At 45.1% G+C, this 18115-nt stretch overlaps 1 protein-coding gene across 1 annotated transcript in view; it reads left to right on the top strand.

The window, feature by feature from the left end:
* The window catches only part of CCBE1 (collagen and calcium binding EGF domains 1), a 153786-nt gene that overhangs the window by 130671 nt on the left and 5000 nt on the right, over window positions 1-18115 (top strand). Inside the window, exons 6-10 of the mRNA XM_054987548.1 lie at window positions 5228-5331; window positions 9679-9799; window positions 15196-15335; window positions 15433-15468; window positions 16816-16851. Coding sequence (XP_054843523.1) covers window positions 5228-5331; window positions 9679-9799; window positions 15196-15335; window positions 15433-15468; window positions 16816-16851 — 437 coding nt within the window. The remainder of the gene's footprint in view (window positions 1-5227; window positions 5332-9678; window positions 9800-15195; window positions 15336-15432; window positions 15469-16815; window positions 16852-18115) is intronic.

Below are 18115 nucleotides of genomic sequence, written 5' to 3'. Positions count from 1 at the left end.
GAATGCAGATTATTGCGCTCGGAAGCAAACAATTCAGTTAAAACTAGGAAACTTTACTCCAGAGCAAATGCTGGCCTTAATATTGAACCGTGGAATAAATGGTTTTTATTTATTTATTTTTATTTTACTTCATTTGTACCCTGACTTTCTCTCCCCCATAGGGCTCCAAAGCAGCTTACATCATTCTCCTCTCCTCTATATTTTCCTCACAACAAACTCTGTGAGGTAGATTAGACTGAGAGTGTGTGACTGGCCTAAGTTTACTCACCGAGCTTCTGTGGCAGATCGAGGCATTGAACCTGGTTCTCCCAGATCCTAGCCCCTACACTGGCTCGTGTATATTTTCTCCAGTATGTCATGAAAATACAGGAAAAAGAGATTTTTAGGAGTGGTCAGTTCTCCCCTTTTTACCCATTTTTCTTGCAAATCCAATGAAAACTGGAAGTCTGTATAAAATGGCTGCTTTGGAGGGTGGACTCTATGGCAGTACACCTCACTGCGGTCCCTTCCCTTCCCAAACCCCACCCTCTCCCAAGATCCACACCCAAATCTCCAGGAATTTCCCTACCTGCACTTGGCAACCCCATCTGCTTGGTATGCAGCCGGTCCCAGGGACGATCCTTGACAACTCTAGTTGAAAGGAGCAGGTAGTAAGTGACAGAATAGACCTCCCCTTGAGACTCTGAAGAACTGCAGCCAGTCAGAGTAGACCTTTCTGGCTATGCTAGACCAACGGTCTGATTCAATTGAAGACAGCTTCATGCGCACCAAGAAAAATCAGGTTGTGCATGTTGCAACTAGAGATGCAATGCTTACTTGGAGGAAGTCTCATTGAATTCAGTGAGATTTACTTCTGACAAAACATGTACAGGATTGTACTGCTAAACCCATTTGCAATTGCTCTCTTTGCCTAATCTATTTTGCCCCCTGGCAAAATTGAAGCTCCCCTCTTTGCTTGCTTCTGAGATCTCATCAGTTGTTCCCTACAATTCAAGCTTACTCTTAGCAATAATAAACAGTCACTCTACACGTTACTTATTTTACGAGTTCTGCACGGAGCCAACCAGTGCTCTGTGCAGAGACATACATCACCTCGGGGATTGACTTCTATTTAAAAAACCAGCATGCAAATACCTCAGAAAGCTGCCGTGGGGCAGGGGGGGAGGAGCTCCTACCTTTCTTCCAAGCCCCCCCCCCCAGCCTGTGCAAAAACAGTGCAGAGGGGAGACATTTTCCCACTTCTGCTGCTCCACATGGAGGTATTGTGTGCACATGCAGCAGTATAAAGAGGAAAACTCTCCTTTCCTGCACTGTTTTTGCACGAAGGAAAAAAGCTTGGAGGAAAGGCAGGAGCTTTCCCTCCCCCGTGGCAGCTTTCTGAGCCTATTTGCATGCTGTGTGTGTGTGTGTGTGTGTGCAGAGCACAGGTTGGCTGTGCAGAACTTGTAAAAGAAGTAACATGTAGGGTCACTGAAAGACTCGCTTACTTCAGGAATAATAGTCCTTGCCACTATGTCTCCTACCAGCACTCTCTCCACCAGCCCTGCCTTGACCTATACAGCCCGATCCCAATAAAGTGGAATATGTGGAAGTCAAGCTCACGCTGAGTTCCTGGTTTATGATTGGCATTCAGACATTACATTTGACCCAATCAGTAATCTTGGTGTCCTGCGCTGCAAACTGACCATGACTTTGGCAGAAATACATTCAGGAATGAGGATGCACTGGTGACAGTCCCATCCAGACTAGACTCTGCCAGTGATCTGCAAATCAAGAGCCGGGTTCGTGGGATTATCAGGGAACAAAATCTTGAATGCAAACCATTAATCATGACACATCTGGCCATGGATCCGATCCTGGGAATAAACAGCAGGAATGGTGTCTGGAAAGGCATTGTACGGAGTGTCCCTATCCGCTCTGCTATGCAGAATTACATTTTTCTCCTCTCACCTTGGCATACAATTCTGAAACCCTCTGCAATGCAGCGCCATCTTGTGACAGGTACAGGGACCTGCAAAATAGCAACCTTTCCACATTTTGAGATGCAATAGAGCGCAATAATTTTTCTCTTAATTAAGTCACTGACACCAATCTTCTGATAAATTTCTCTTTATAGAGAACATAAATAAGGCACCGATACACCTTTCCCCTAACATCTTGCCTGTTTCCAAAAATAACACAGTGCTGGAGAAAATCAATCAGCCTGTGTTTATTCCTCAGTGCCAAAGGAATGAAGGCCGCCTGCCTCCCTTTGGCCTTCAGAGACTGAATATGATCTGCAGGTTTGAGTATTCTTGGGGGGGGGGGGGTGTGCACCAAAGTGATGTAGCATCTTTGTGACTTGAAGGATTGTGTTGCATATTTCCAAGACAGCGCAGCAGCCCCATAGTGAAACGAAGACATTCTGCAGATAATATAAGACAGATGATAAGCTATAGAGTCTCAAGGGAAAAAAAAGAATGCATGAAAACCACCTTCTGGCGGGAGCCCCCAGCACAAGCAAGACAAGATCTTCATGCTTATGCTAAGCAAATGTACTGCCCAGCCAAACTGACTTGTTCTATCACCCGAGGTTGCTGGGTAAAAGAGAACTTAGACATACAAAAAAAAGTCCATAGAGGTGGCTGTAGGGTTGCCAGTCCCCTGATGGGGTGGAGGATCCCCCACTCCCACCCTCCATCCCCTGCCCCCACTTACCTGGCCAGTGTGTGTGTGTGGGGGGGGGACATGTGCTCCCAGGCAGCGTGGCACACTCCTGTTCCCATGCTCTGCAGCAGCCCAATTTGGCCCAAATCAGGCCCAATTTGGCCCCTCTGTGAAGCATGGGAGTGCTCCAAGGGCGGCACTTCCAGGAAGTGACATCATTGCACAGGCTAGGAACTTGCACACAAGAGAAACACCAAAGGTAGTTGGTGGGGTCTCCAACCTTACACCTTACACCTGGGGAGGGGGCACGGTTGGGAGATGTGGCAACCCTAGGAACCCTAGGAAGCTGTGTTAGTCAGGCATTGCAAAATAAACTAAAACAGAAATCCACTGGCACTTCACAGACTGACATCACTTATTCCAGTATGAACTTTTGGAAGTCACAGCTCACTTTTTTGTCTGAAGTGATAAAGGCAGAGCTTGACCTACCCCAACCTGCTTCACAGGAAATAAGGAAGAACAGTTTTGTTTCTGTTTATTTCATTTGCATCCCTTCTTTCCTCCAAGGAGTTCATACTTGATCCCTCTATCTTGAGGAAGTAAAACGTATCTAAACCACGATTTTAAAACTTTGTCTCAAAAAGCATTTATTTCATTCTAAAAGGACAAACTGTCTCAGGTAAAGATGGTCTGTCCCTCCCCCCAAACTATCAACTTTTTATCAGAAAAATTGAAAAGAATGTCCCCCTCCACTGACTTCAATTTTGTGAGTTTTATTCTAGAACTTCACATCCTTTCTTGGGGACCGGTGTTACATATTGGCCTTCTGAGGGGATGCTAACAGCCAGAAATAAAGATTCATCACAAATGAGCCCAGTTAATCTTAGCAGTATCTTCTAAACCAGGGGTCCTTGATGTGGTGTCTGTGGGCACCATTGTGCCCACCTACAAATCCTGGTGCCTGCCAAATGTTTTTAGAAAGTGAGTAAGGCTAGGTGAGGCTTTTGCCAAGCATGGTTCCTGATCGACACTTGGAGATTTGATTGGCTGTGCTACTGCAGCTACCACAGCACAAAGATCTTCACTATGAGACTGAAAGTAAGCTGTAGCAACCATTTTGTGACTGGCTCTGCCTCTTGCTGTAGCAACCATTTTATGGCAGCCATTTCGCTGTTGCGTTCACCACACTGTGTCAGAGCTCCAAATGTGTCTGCAGCCTCAAGAAGGCTGGGGACCCCTGTTCTAAACCCTATTGCTAGAAGAAGAAAAGTTCAATCATAAATGCAAGGTCAAGTGCTCATCCCTCACCACAATATCAGCTGCCATGTCACTAGTAGAGATGGGCACGAACCAAAATATGAACTAAAATTCATGATGAACCAGGCTGGTTCGTGGTTGGCGAACCAGCGGTTCGTCAGATCCCATTTCTGAGGAACCACCACCAACTTTAGGCTGGTTTGTTTGGTTCATTTTTTGGTTCGTCACTGCAGACAGCCTGGTGCCGGTCAATCAGTTTCCTAGGCAACAGGTGATGGACTTCCTGCAGACCTTCTGCTGGCCTGGAAGTGACCTTCTGCTGACCCAGAAGTGAATGATTTTCTGACCTGGATGTAATGTTTTCATGAACCAAATGAACCGGATTCACGAACCGGGGGCAGGTTCATGAAAGTTCATGGTTCATGAAATGTGATGAACCACAAACCACATGGTTTGGGTTTTTTCTGCTTCGCGGCCATCTCTAGTCACTAGTCAGAAAACTTAGGAGTTCTTCTGCTGCCTTCTCCTGATCTGTGATTTCCTTTCTAGCCTGGCCTCATCCTGCACCCAGCTTGGCTGGACCTAGATCTGGCATTGGACATCTAGTGGGATGATGAGAGATAATAAATAGGACAAAGGAATGGGTAATTGTATAGTTAACATTGTTCCCAAGTGCTGGAACTTTTGTAAAAGATATTAGACTGACCCTTCTTGTTTTCAGGGCTATGCACCACATTCCAAGGACTCTGGCACTGCATTGCTAGAGATTACAAGGATTCTTTTTGGGAACATGTCTTTGAACCTTTGCTCTGCTCAGAGAGTCCTATTGCACATCAAAAATAATCAGTGACGATAAAGGCAGCTTTTGTGTAGCTTGCAAGCAAAGAAAGAGGCCCCGTTGCATGGGATATATATTGGCACAATTTATAGCGTATGAAAATTGGCCCTTGGAGGGGGATTATAAATCACTTTGGACCCATCCGGTTCCTGTACAGTAAAGACTCAGATAAAAGTACAGAGGTAAACACATTTTTCTCCCCAAATATAAAAGGTGATTTTTTTAAAAGGCATTAAGACCTGCTAAGTGGAAACAGCTGCTCTTAAGCCTGTTTGCATCTTGCTTGCCGGGAATTTGTCCGGCCTTTCATGGTGATTCACAGCTGAAGAAGGCTGTTAATACCAGGGGCACCTCTTCCTCTCATGGAATGGCCAGGAAGGAGAACTTCAAAGGCTTCCTTGTGCACAGCATTCTTTGTCACTTCTTCCCCTGCTCTGTTTTCTTCTCTCTTTAACATGATTGGCTTTTTCTTTTCTTTTTGCACAGGGTTTTCTGAGAAGACGGACAATGTGGTGAAACCAGGGGCCTGCTGCGCTTCCTGCAAAGAGTTCTACCAAATTAAACAGACGGTGCTGCAATTAAAACAAAAGGTATAAGAGTTATTTTTTTTAATTGTACTACGAATTGAAATTAGTGGAAATTCCATAGCATTGTTGGATAGAAATGTATCTACTTGCTATGAAAACAGTTCACCATAGGGTTCCCAGCCTCCAGGTGGTAGCTCGAGATCTCCTGAAATTACAACTGATCTCCGGGCACCAAGGATCTGTTTCCATGGAGAAAATGGCTGCTCTGAAGGGTGAACTCTATGGCATTATACCCCACTGAGGCCCCTTCCCTCCCCAAACCCTGCCCTCTCCAGGCTCCACCCCCCAAATCTCCAGGAATTTCCCAACCAGGACCTGGCAACCCTAGTTCAGCATTGGAATGGATTGCCTAGCGAGGAATATTGTTTCCCGGAGGCTTTGAAAGCAAAACTGGGCCAATCAGGTATTTCTTGGAGTTATCCTCATATAGAATAATCCACTTTAGGACAGTGGCAGAAACCTAGACTGCAATGAACCCTTCCCCATGTGAGTGGCTACTTTTTACAAGAGACCCATGTATCCATTTTATGGCACCCTAATGATTTCAAATCCTTATTCCAGTATTCGTGGAGGCAGAGCAAAGTGCACTTCTTCAGATGCAAAGAACACATCTGAAAAACCATTCTACTCCACAAAAGCTTCTGCTGGAATTCTTTAAGATACCACGAGGGCCCAGCTTGCTTTCACTACCACAGACTAAAATGGCTACTTTAGGGATTTGGTTTTTTTTAATCAGCTTTGTGTGTTTCCGACCCACATATTGCTTTTGTATGCGTCATGCTCCAGTTGGGGAGAACTTGCCTCCTTAAAGGGAAGTGCCCTGATGCTTCAGGCAAGAAGAGCTCAGAAAGAAAAATATTCCCATGGAACCAATTAAAAATTGCAAGAGAGTTTTATGGCGTATTCCATACTGCGTTCTGGAGATCCCCGAGGTTCCTTGGAAGTTTATTAGGTGTTCATTAGTTAGGAAATCAATAATGGGAGTAGACAAGATTCCTTGGCATGGTGCTTGCCTGCCATTGCCTGTTCTTTTCCTGCAGCATACCCTGAGCCACAAAAGAACATTGGGTGGGTTCATGCAACGTGTTGGTGATGCCCAATAGATCTGGGCAGTCTTGTGTGAAATGAATATGAGTCCTAGAAAATGCCGCAGGATTCTCTACAATGCACAGGAATTCTTTGGCAGGCATGTACGCTTTCCTCAGTGGAGGGGGAAAACCCCCACATGGACAGCGTTCCCTGAAGGTAGGCAGTTTTGGAAACCTCTGGTTTTCTTCCTTCTTTCCCACCATTCCCTTGACAGAGTTGCAAAAACTAGTCTGAAGGAACCCCTTGCCAAAAGAAATAAATAGCAAGCAATCCAGCCGTGCAAGTAATGCCACGTGTGGGAAAGTCAGTACCCCTGTGCACATATGCTTGCTCAGATGCATGTCAGTATGTATCTAATTAGAAGGCAGCATTGAAAACAGACCTGGGCATTCCGTCTCTGAGCTCAGTCAGCAAATTTCCTCATGGAGCAGCTTCAGAATTGTGACACAAGAAGCAGCAGAGAATGAGGATCCAATCTGTTAGAAGAGGAGGACTCTACGCTGTCCCATTCGTCAGGTTTCAGAGGGGGACAAACCAAAGAGTTAGAAAAATAGAGAGGTCAGGGCATTTGTTTACTGCTCTGACTATCCTTTGATGTATAGATTGCTAATCTCGGGACTTTATCTTCATGATATCCTTCTCTTCCTGGCTTTATCATTTCCCCCTCTTTTCTCTGTCTTACAACCATGGATGCAGGACTTGTCCTACCATCCATGTCCATCCTTAGATTAGATAGGAAAGGAAGAGAGAGAGATCCTATCTACCTATTCGAGTATGGTGTTCCTACAATAAAGAACTCTAATTTCCTTTCTAAATATAAGCAAGTGTGTGTTTTCTTATTTTCTCTCTCACACTCACACCAGCCAGCACAACCAGCTCATGCCACCCATGATCACACTTTCAGTCCAAGTGATATAACTTTACTAAAGTCCCAACTATGGAATCCTTTAATTAAGTTTCTGGGGCCAACATACAATTTGTTTATCACAATCTATAACTGTTGTTGTCCCTTTGCATATATCCCTTACTGAGGTTTACAACTTTATGAAGAAAAAATAGTGCATGAGTTAAGATTGAAGTGAGGTCATTTTGGATAGCAATTCCCACCTGAATTAAGAAAGTGGGATGGAACAGAAATTAAGTCTAAGCCTGTTGTTAATCTCTGGTGGAGAGAACAGCACTGGACATTGCGAGCACAGGGCTTGGCATGGGAGGCAGAGTCTTCCTTCCAGGAGATATTGGAGAGCAAGCCTCCAGAAGGGAGGGAGGGTGTGGTTGAATGCACATTTTGTGTGCTTCCAGGGCAGGCTGACTCAAGAGGTTGGCATCCAGTGCCTCTGGATGAACTTTGTTAGGGCATCTTTGGTATCTGGTGCCGATAAAAGAATGAGTTGGCTGTACAATTAAAAAGCCATTTGCCTGCACACCACAGGAGCGAGAGAGTTGTCTCTTACTCTAAGTATTCTGACTATTTGCAAATTAAAAACACCTTGGCAAAGAGAACATCCTTGGCTTGCAGAAGCCCTTGGGATCCACCCCCAGCACCTCCACTTGAATTCTGCAGCTAAAGTAACAGCATTGAGGAAGACCCCCGGGGGAGAGCTTTGGGGGAGCTACTGTGCATTGGAGTAAGAGGAATGAGTGGGCTGTGTGCAGATGTGCATGCTTGCCTTCACAGTAAATATTACTGGAATGTTGAGGTCTCTCTCTCTCTCTTTTTTTGAAGTCCATAATCAGTTGCATGAACCTCAGATTATAACTCAGCTGTGATTTGAACTCAAGGCCAAATTGAGAACCGTGTCTTCTGAGGCCCTCTGGCAATGAAAGACTATTCTCACTTTGGTATTTGTGCTTGGATATGTGTAACTAAGTATAAAACACATATTTAAAAAACCAAAACACTCCTGAAGGATGCACTTGTATAAAATTAGGCTTGTGTTTCTTTAAAAATAAAAAGCACTGGCCAGGAAAGAATAGTATCTTAAGAAGGGAGCTCTGACTCTGAAGTCTGAAAATCTGTTGGTCTCTAAGGTGCCACTGGACTCAAATCCAGGAAAGATTCGTGGTTGTTTTTTTTGTTTTCAGAGCGTCTGAGGATTTTTTTTGAGAAATATTTGAATATACATTTTGCCAGGGCTTTTTTTCTGGGAAAAGAGGTGGCGGAACTCAGTGGGTTTCCCTCGGAGAAAATGGTCAAATGGCGGGTGGCCCCGCCCCCTGATCTCCAGACAGAGGGGAGTTTAGATTGCCCTACGTGCTGCTGAGCAGTGCGGAGGGCAATCTAAACTCCCCTCTGTCTGGAGATCAGGGGGCGGGGCCACCAGCCATGTGACCATTTTCAAGAGGTTCCGGAACTCCATTCCACCGCGTTCCTGTTGAAAAAAAGCCCTGCATTTTGCATACTTGGCAGTATGGATGTTTATTTGTACTAGAGCTGGGGTCCCAATGTGGTGTCCATGGTCCCTTTTCCTGCTGCCTGCCAAGTGTTTTTATAAAGTGGGTGAGGCCAGGTGGAGCTTTAGCCCAGGGGGGCTTCTATCTGGCCATTGGAGATCTGATTGGCTGTGCAGATTTTAAAAAAATATTTTTGGCAGCAGCTGCTATTGTAACACAAGCATCTTCACTGCATGACTGGAAGTAAGCTGTGATTATACAAGAAAATGTGTTTAAACAATATGTTCTTTTAAAGAGACATCTTGTAAAATGGAGCTTCTGCCTGAAATGTTAAAGATTTGCTATTAGAGTTACACATAATCTCATGCCCTGACATTTTGTGGTTGATTCTGCCTGCTGTGGCAGCCATTTTGTGGCTGTGCCCACCACCATCTGTCTGAATTCCAAAGGTGCCTGCAGGCTTAAAAAGATTGTGGACCCCGGTACTTGAGTGTACATACCCAGGTATAAAAATAAAGGCAGAACAAGTCCTTAATTTCAGTCTTTCCTTTGATATCCTGTTGTTCCTCCAAGGAATATAGGGGGATTGTGCCATTTTTATCCTTACAATAACCCTGTGAGGTAGGTTGGGTAAAGCCAGAGCAGCTGGCTGAGAGGACCCAGTGAGCTCTGGGAGATTCACTGTGTCATTCTGCCTCTTTTGGAAAGCAGAGCGCTAGATGCAATCCTAAATTCAAATCCGAGCTAAGACATGAGCGAAGGGAGATACTCTGGAGACATATTATACAGGTCTCTGGGTTCAAATACAACTCTCTTAATGAGACGCCGTTTGAGCTTTGGCCTGAGCCTGCATTCTTTTCTTTCCAGGTTGCTTTGCTCCCTAACAACGCTGCCGACCTAAGCAAACCGATCACTGGGGAAAAGGTGCTTGCATCCAATGCCTACATAGCCGGTCCCCCTGGACAACCGGGCGATCAGGGCCCTCCAGGTAACCAGGGCAGATCATTTCTATATTTAAGAGACTGGTGGGAGGGAGAAAGCTATGGAGCTCAGAACTGAATAAAAGGAACCGTTCCCTTTGATTCCACAACAGCCTTGTGAGGTTGGTTAGACTGAGAGCCAGTGGCTTGTCAAGGCTACCCAGTGGAGTTCGTGGTGGAGAGGGGATTAAAAGTTAGTTTTCCCTAGAACAAGCTCAGTGCTTTATTCACAACACCTCACTAGTCCCAATCTTAAAGAAGTGATGGGTGTGCACAGAAAACTCTCTTTAAGTTGGGCTGTCTAGTTCAGGATTCTGGTATAGACAAGGCATAATTTACGTTCCCAAGCTGAAACAAGCCCAGGGGGAACCTTTTTGCCCCATTGCAGGGGCTGTGTGTACACTAAATACTGTAGAAAAAACAGCAGAAGGGGACAGACGGGAGGCCTTCCTCCTCCAGCATTGCTCTCCTAATCTCAATATGACTCTGCATCACTTGGATAAATAAGTTATGAGCAGCGACCAAAAATATCATGTAATTTGGCCCACAGGGTGGTTCCAGAAGGTGGGCACTCGAAAGACAAGGCTGAAAACTATCATTTCTTTTATTAAAGCATGTACAAGATTCTGATGGAACGTTTTATGATATAGAACATGTGAATTGTAGCTCCATTTCCCCCCTTAAGAAGTAGTGTTTTATTATTTAATTGGTTTATTAATTAGCTGAGTCGTTTATATATCCTACTGTCTACCAGATTTGGCAACCAAGGAGGCTTACAATTTTACCAGTTCATTCAAACAATAAAGAAGCCATCAAAAAACCTTAAAAGTTACAAGTATTCAGTTTCTGAGCAGAAAGCATTAAAAACAGAAATGATGGCACCAAAATATGTACATTCTTCAATTGGAGATATCTTTGATTATGAACATATAGATGTTCATCTACATGAGCTCTTCCCAGTGTGCTAATGCAGACTTTCATAATGAGCATACAAGTTACCCTAAATGGGGGGGGGGGTCTCCTTGTGAGTTGGGCAAATTAGCATTCAAGAAGATGCAGCAAGTGGGGATAACTAGGGATCTCCACCAATGTATACCAGAATCGTTCCCTTAGAGAACTCTCTGAAAGAACCAGGTGGATGTTCAACAGGAATGGTTTTATTAAAGGGGCAGCAAGAGCAAACACACCGGAAATCACACACAACATACACACAGAGCTAACTAGAAAATAGAGAGGGAGAGGGAGAGAAGTACAGGGCCGAGTGATATTTACCAGTCTAGAGCGCACAGGTAGAGATTAGTGGCTGAGCGACAAGTGCTTCACGGCTCAGGCACATGTCTGAGGGTGTGCATAGAATCCTCACACCTCACACACACACACACACACACACAGTCCAATTATACTCTGGAATGTAACCTGGGGCAGGATGCATCTTCTGCCCCCCAAAACAATAGCTTAATGGCTGTCTCTGGAGGTGAGACAATAAGATAGGAAAGGCTTGATTAAACCTTCCTGGGTGTTACTAAAGGTAAGAAAAGTGATTGATGACCCATGATTGTTGGACAGGAAGGGCTATCAGATCCCTGAGTAGCCTTGATGAGGGAAGAGGAAGGGGGAAGTTCGGAAAGGTGTGGGTGAGATTAACTCAGGAACTCCGGGAATACCTCTTTTTTCCCTTTCATCTTTGCACATCTCTGGGGTTTGAGGCAACTAGTCAGCCTCACCTTTGACTCACATTCTAGTTATTTTCTGACTCCAGCCAGGTTGGGATCTGTTCTGCCTAGCCAGGGGGCATGTCTTGTGCTCAGGGCACATGAGGAGAAGGGATTTATGATATATTCATAAACTTCCCTATTAGCATGAGGGTAGGTTTGACTGCTAACATACAGGCTTGTCATAAGACTGTTCCACCTTAAAATGCACAGAGGAGCTGCTGGTTAGAAAATGCTCTGCACCAAAAGCTTCCAATCATGTGGAAAGCCATGAGGTCAGACACAAGGCTATTAACAACAGCAACAAAAATATTTCATGTGTGTGCTGCTGTCCTGGATAGTATAGTGCCCAAGCAGAGCAGTGAACAAAGTCAGTGTGACTATTATCCCCACAATACAGCTGGGGAGCTGGGGCTCAGAGGAGTAGCTTACCCAAGGCTACCTGCAGAGTTCATGGCATTACTGGGATTCAAACCAGCAAAGTGGTGCATTGCGAAGCACTATGCTACACATGCATTTCTAGAAGGCTTTCCTGAACATGTGGAACAGTTCCTTAATGCAAAACAGGACATATCAGAAAAGAAGGAAGGAATTGTGTACATCAGTGCTTCTCTGTGTATTTATTCCTTCCCACAAAAGGCAGGGGATCAGCACAAGTTGTGACTGGAGAGGAAGGGGATCAGCACAAATTGGACATGGGTGTGGTGTTCCTTGTGGGATTTTGGTATATGGAAATGACTGCACTCAGTTCCCAAAACATCAGCATTGCAGGGGTGCCCTTTGCTTCTGCAGCCTGTATAACCTCAGCTTGCTTTCACCACTCTTTGTGAGTCTCTCTATACGAAACATCTTACATGGGGATGCTCAAGTGTAGGGAGATGCAATGTTAGCTGGGAAGCATAGTTTAAAAAGACAGCTGAAGGCTCTGTCAATTTCACCTCTCTACATAGTTTAAAAAGACAACCAGTGGAATAGTTTAAAAAGACAGCCAGTGGAGATCACTCCTCAGAGGGTTTGTTAATTTCATCTTCAACTCCCGGAAGGTTCTGTCAATTTCACCTCCCCCTTGGGGATGCGAAGATGAAATTAACAAACCCTCTGAGGAGTGATCCCAGCCAGTTCTGTCTTTTTAAACTGCCCTTGTGTAGAGAAGTGAAATTGACAGAGCCTTTGGCTCTGCCTTTTTAAACTATGCTTCCTAGCTAACATTGTGTCTCCTTACACTTGAAAAGCCCCATGTAAGATATCTCGTATATATAGAGAGACTGAGAGTTAATGGCCTAGGGCAGGATTTAAACTTGATGCTGGCAAGACAAAAGAACTTGCCAGTGGGACTTTGCACACACACAGTGTCTCAGTTAAACTGGGCTGCCATTCTTGCAAAACAGCGATGCATGCTTAATTTACATAGCAGTGCAACATTCACCCTGTTTATGCACTTCTTGCATGCTCACTAAGCATGCATAGCTGCCTGGCGTGGGTAGCAGCCCAGTTTAAGCAATACACAGTCCTGGTGCAAAGCTATACAGCTGCGTGCCTTAAGGATCATCCACTCTCACACAAAGTTACTCGACCGTTACAATCAGGAAGCTTGTTCTGGGTGCTCCTGCCTTCTGAGGTTAGAAGGGTGGCAGCCTGAGAAAGATGTGGGGCCAAAATTATGGAATTCCTCCCCAGGAATCTATTCCCCTCAATCATTGCCTTCCATCTGCTGGTGAAGCTGTTTTGCTGTACCTTCATGTTCATGTTACAGTGAACGTGTATGCATCCTGCCTCTAAGTGCGTACATTTGTTTGTAAGAAAGGACCAACAAACCTTCACTGTCCAAATGAAACTAGAAAAAGGTACCTGGATTAATATGGAATTTAAATCAGATGTTGAGCTGTGCATGCGTGGAATGTAACATGAGAATTACTCAATGTTCATATAAAGAAAAAGGAAGTATACTTGGTACACAGCTTGTATGTACATCCACTGTAACTTATGAGCAGGGCTACCGACTGACCCTTCTCCTTGTAGACAGCCAGTTTGGTGTAGTAGTTAAGAACTCAGGACTCTAATCTGGAGAGCTGGGTTTTATTCCGCACTCCTCCACTTGAAGCCAGCTGGGTGACTTTGGGCTAGTCACAGCTCTCTGGAGCTCTCTCAGCCCCACCCACCTCACAGGGTGTTTTGTTGTGGGGATAATAGTAACATATATTGTCGAAGGCTTTCACGGCCGGAGAACGATGGTTGTTGGGGGTTTTCCGGGCTGTATTGCCGTGGTCTTGGCATTGTAGTTCCTGACGTTTCGCCAGCAGCTGTGGCTGGCATCTTCAGAGGTGTAGCACCAAAAGACAGAGACACCTCTGAAGATGCCAGCCACAGCTGCTGGCGAAACGTCAGGAACTACAATGCCAAGACCACGGCAATACAGCCCGGAAAACCCCCAACAACCAATAGTAACATACTTTGTAAACCACTCTGAGTGGGTGTTAAGTCATCCTGAAGGGTAGTATATAAATCGAATGTTGTTGTTGTTGTTGTTGTTATTTGTTTTTAACCGCTGGTTTTTATATATACCTGTATTGTCTTCAAAGTTGATTTTTCTCCCCATCATCATATTCAAATCAAATCAAATCAATTACTTATATTGGCATTAGAAATAATAATAGTCTCCCAGCGTCATATTTAAATCACATCTCAGTGATTTTAAAAAAAAATGTTTGGCATCATCATATATATTTCCTAACACACACACACACAAACACTAACACTTATACATCTCTCCCAGGAGATGTTGAGGAGGAATGCAGCGTCATCGTTTCTAACGTTTCCCTGCTCCAATTAAACAGCTGCCACTTAAGGGTGCACGGAAATGCTGAATGTTTCGCATCATGCACTTCTTTTACCAAACATTATGAGAGTGATGCCCTCAGAACTTGACTTCTTCCATCTGGTTTCCCCACCATTGCATGAGCTGTCCGAGGTCCTGAAGGCTTTAAGTTCTTTACTCCTAACTGAAAACCATCCATCTCAATCTATTTCTTGCTGTGTGATTAACAACCCTACTGGGTGGGAAGTTCCCAATTTTTCTTGGAAACCTTTTGTGCCCAGGTCTTCAGTTTGCATGTCTTGCGCTCCTTATGGATGCTTGTTTAGAAAAAATATACAAAGGACTGCAAAAATGAGTCAGTGTGGTGTAGTGGTTAGAGTGTCGGACTGAGATCTGGGAGACCCAGGTTTGAATCCCCACTTTGCCGTGGAAGCTTTCTGGGTGACCTTGGGCCAGTCACACAGTCTCAGCCTTACCTACTTCACAGGGGTGTTGTGAGGATAAAATGGAGGAGAGGGAAAGGCGTAAACTGCTTTTGGCCCAGATTGGAGAAAAAGGTAGGATATAAATGAAATAAGTAAAAATAAACAAATACAATTATTTCTAATATACCATATAACAGTACATAAAGCAATAAAGCCTTCGTACATGAGAGGGTTTTTTCGTTAATGTCAGTTTTTGATAATATTATTGTTATCGTTGTCATTGTTTTGCATACTTGGGCCTTCCATTTCTCTTAGTCAGGCTGCTCATACCCATAACTGGGCTGTGTTTCAGCTAAACACACAAACCCAGACTTTTATCAGTATCCAAAATGCCATCTAATGCAGAACCATCTGACAATGCCCCACTGACAGCCGTCTCCTTTTGATTGCAGGTGCTGCAGGGCCGAAAGGGAGCCCTGGATTTCCGGGATCTCCTGGCCTTCCAGGTCCACCAGGCCCCAGAGGACCAATGGGGCCTATGGGACCCTCTCCAGACTTATCCCATATCAAGCAGGGCAGAAGGGGCCCTGTGGTCAGTATTGAACCCCTCTATCATAAACATACATATAGATATCTTCCATGTTGCTTGTACCATTGCATGTTTTGAGGACTCTGTTTCTGTTTTATAGGGTCCTCCAGGGGCACCAGGAAGAGACGGGGCAAAGGTAAGCAAACTAATCTTATCTCCCTCACCCCTTCAAAATACCTTTTTATTAATTAGCTGCTTTCAGGTTGAGAAGAGGGGAGTTTGGTGAAGGCGAAGCCAAGGTAAAGGTACATTATAATATTGAACAGCAAACAGGGCCCTTCATTGCTCAGATCAGTGAGGAAGCCTGAAGCAGAAATTCTTACGTAAGTCAGGCATACTACTCTTATGTAAGTCATGGCCCACTCTGATCTTAGAAACCTTCCTTGCTTACTGAGCAGTTCCGTCCTTTGGGCAGAGTTGGCAGTGGCACCCAGACTGAATCCCCCACCTCACGTCCTCTGAAGACCCCAATCCTGTTGTAAAATTATAATACAGCCACAAGTCCAGGCCATTCAGAACACAGAACTGCAGCAAAAATTTCCTCCTCTGATCCAGAGTTTGACCTTCAATTGGTGCCTTCTCAGAAACATATAAGGAAGAAGGCTCCGTACACTGTCTTTAGGTGCCTTGTTTTATTATCCATCTTTCACATGATTTGGAAGTATTTTCAGCTTAACTCTTTGCAGTTGGAACTTAAAATTATTATTAATTTATCTGCTGGTCGTTTTGATTCAATCGACTTCCAATCCTTATATTGTCGAAGGCTTTCATGGCCGGACAATGATGGTTGTTGTGGATGTTCCGGGCTGTACCGCCGTGGTCTTGGCATTGTAGTTCCTGACGTTTCACCAGCAGCTGTGACTGGCATCTTCAGAGGTGTAGCACTGAAAGACAGAGTTTGACACTGAGAGATCTCTGTCTTTCGGTGCTACACCTCTGAAGATGCCAGTCACAGCTGCTGGAGAAACGTCAGGAACTACAATGCCAAGACCACGGCGATACAGCCCGGAAAATCCACAACAACCATCGACTTCCAATCCTGTTACCTTTAGGTTCTTTAAGAGTTCTTTCCCTCTCTTAAATAATCTTCAAAGCCCGATTTGGTGTTCTGAAGTCTTGCAAGAGGTTACAAAATGTAGCAAGAAATAAGATGCTTAATTAAATGGTAAATGGCATTAAGGCTGCAATGCTAAACTCCCTTCCTGGGAAGTTAGTCCCTCTGAACTGAATAGTACTAACTTCTTGAACTTGCACGTAAATCTTACTTTTGGCAAAAACATAGTGGCTGTGAGATTTGTTTGAAAAAGAAGCTCATCGGCAGCAAACTGATTTTGCTTAGTGAACATGAGAGATGCTTCCTAGAGAGACTTGAGTACGCCAACGTGGCCCAAATGCTAGAGATCCTTGTATATGCAAACAAGAGTCTCAGTGTTGTGGTTCCGTTTTAATCCATGTAGATATAACAGAACACTATTTGTTACAGGGCGAGAGAGGTGCACCAGGAGAAAAAGGGTCCCCCGTAAGTACAGTATTCAATTCCAATCTGTTAAGAAAGAACAAGAGGAAACTGACATAGCCAGATGTCATAACCCTTACTGAGACTGATGTACTGCGTGTATTCATTATCAAGATACAACTGAACAAATAATAATGCTTTTATAGGGGGAGTGTATGTAGACAGACAGACAGACAGACAGACAGACAGACAAAGTGTACCCTGACATAGATATCTCTGGCTCAGGGGCGGCGCAAGGGTTTACCACGCTTGCGGCCGGCTGGCCGGGCGCCCCTGCGCGCGCACGAGCGTGCACGCGTGCACCAGCCTGCATGATGACGTCACGCGTGACGTCATCACGGGAGCGCACGCGCCGCCACCGGCCCAATTGCTGCGGTGGGCGGCCTCCGAGCTCTCCCGCTCGGTTGCCTGCGCTGCTGCAGATGCCTGCCCACGGTGGCTGCGCCTGGCCGGGGGCTTGTGCTGGCGGCGGCAGTGGCACGGGGTGGGAGGGATAGGAGGCTGGTGCTTTGTGGCACGCACTCCCGCCCGCCGTGCCTCCTCCGGCACTCCCTCCGGCACCCTGCACCTGCGGCCACCGCCTACCTGGCCTCAATAGGCCCGCCGGCCCTGCTCTGGCTAGCCCAATCTTGAGAGATCTTGGAAGCTAAGCAGGGCCAGTCCTGGTTAGTACTTAGATGGGAGACCACTATGGAAATCCAGGGCTGCTGTGCAGAGGCAGGCAATGACAAACCACCTTTGTTTCTCTCTTGCCTGGAAAATCCTATGGGGTTGCTATAAGTTGGGTATGACTTGATGGCACTTCCCACTTCCATATAGGGCCAGCCCTCCCCTTCGTTCAAGGCTGCCCCCTTTTGTTTTAGTGGAAGAACTACGTTAAAGCATGTACCCCTCTTCCTAATAATAACAATATCAACATTTGATTTATATACCACCCTTCAGGATAACTTAACACCCACTCAGAGCAGTTTACAAAGTATGTTATCATTATCCCCACAACAACAATCACCCTGTGAGGTGGGTGGGGCTGAGAGAGCTCCTAGAAGCTGTGACTCACCCAAGGTCACCCAGCTGGCTACAAGTGGAGGATGAGATTAAAGTGTGTGTGTGGGTTTTTTTTACTCCAGATTAATACTTGCTTAATTTTTTCCCTTTAACCAATTGCTGAAATTACTTTCAAGGCGGACGTGAATGCCATAAAAATCAGCCAGCCTTTTACAGAGTTTATAGAGTTTCTCTTTTCAACCCCTGTTAATTCTGCATCAAG

Source organism: Eublepharis macularius, chromosome 8 (genome assembly GCF_028583425.1).
Source record: "Eublepharis macularius isolate TG4126 chromosome 8, MPM_Emac_v1.0, whole genome shotgun sequence".
NCBI lineage: Eukaryota > Metazoa > Chordata > Lepidosauria > Squamata > Eublepharidae > Eublepharis > Eublepharis macularius.
The sequence above is the reverse complement of the archived record's forward strand: the minus strand, read 5'-3'. Positions and strand labels throughout refer to the sequence as shown.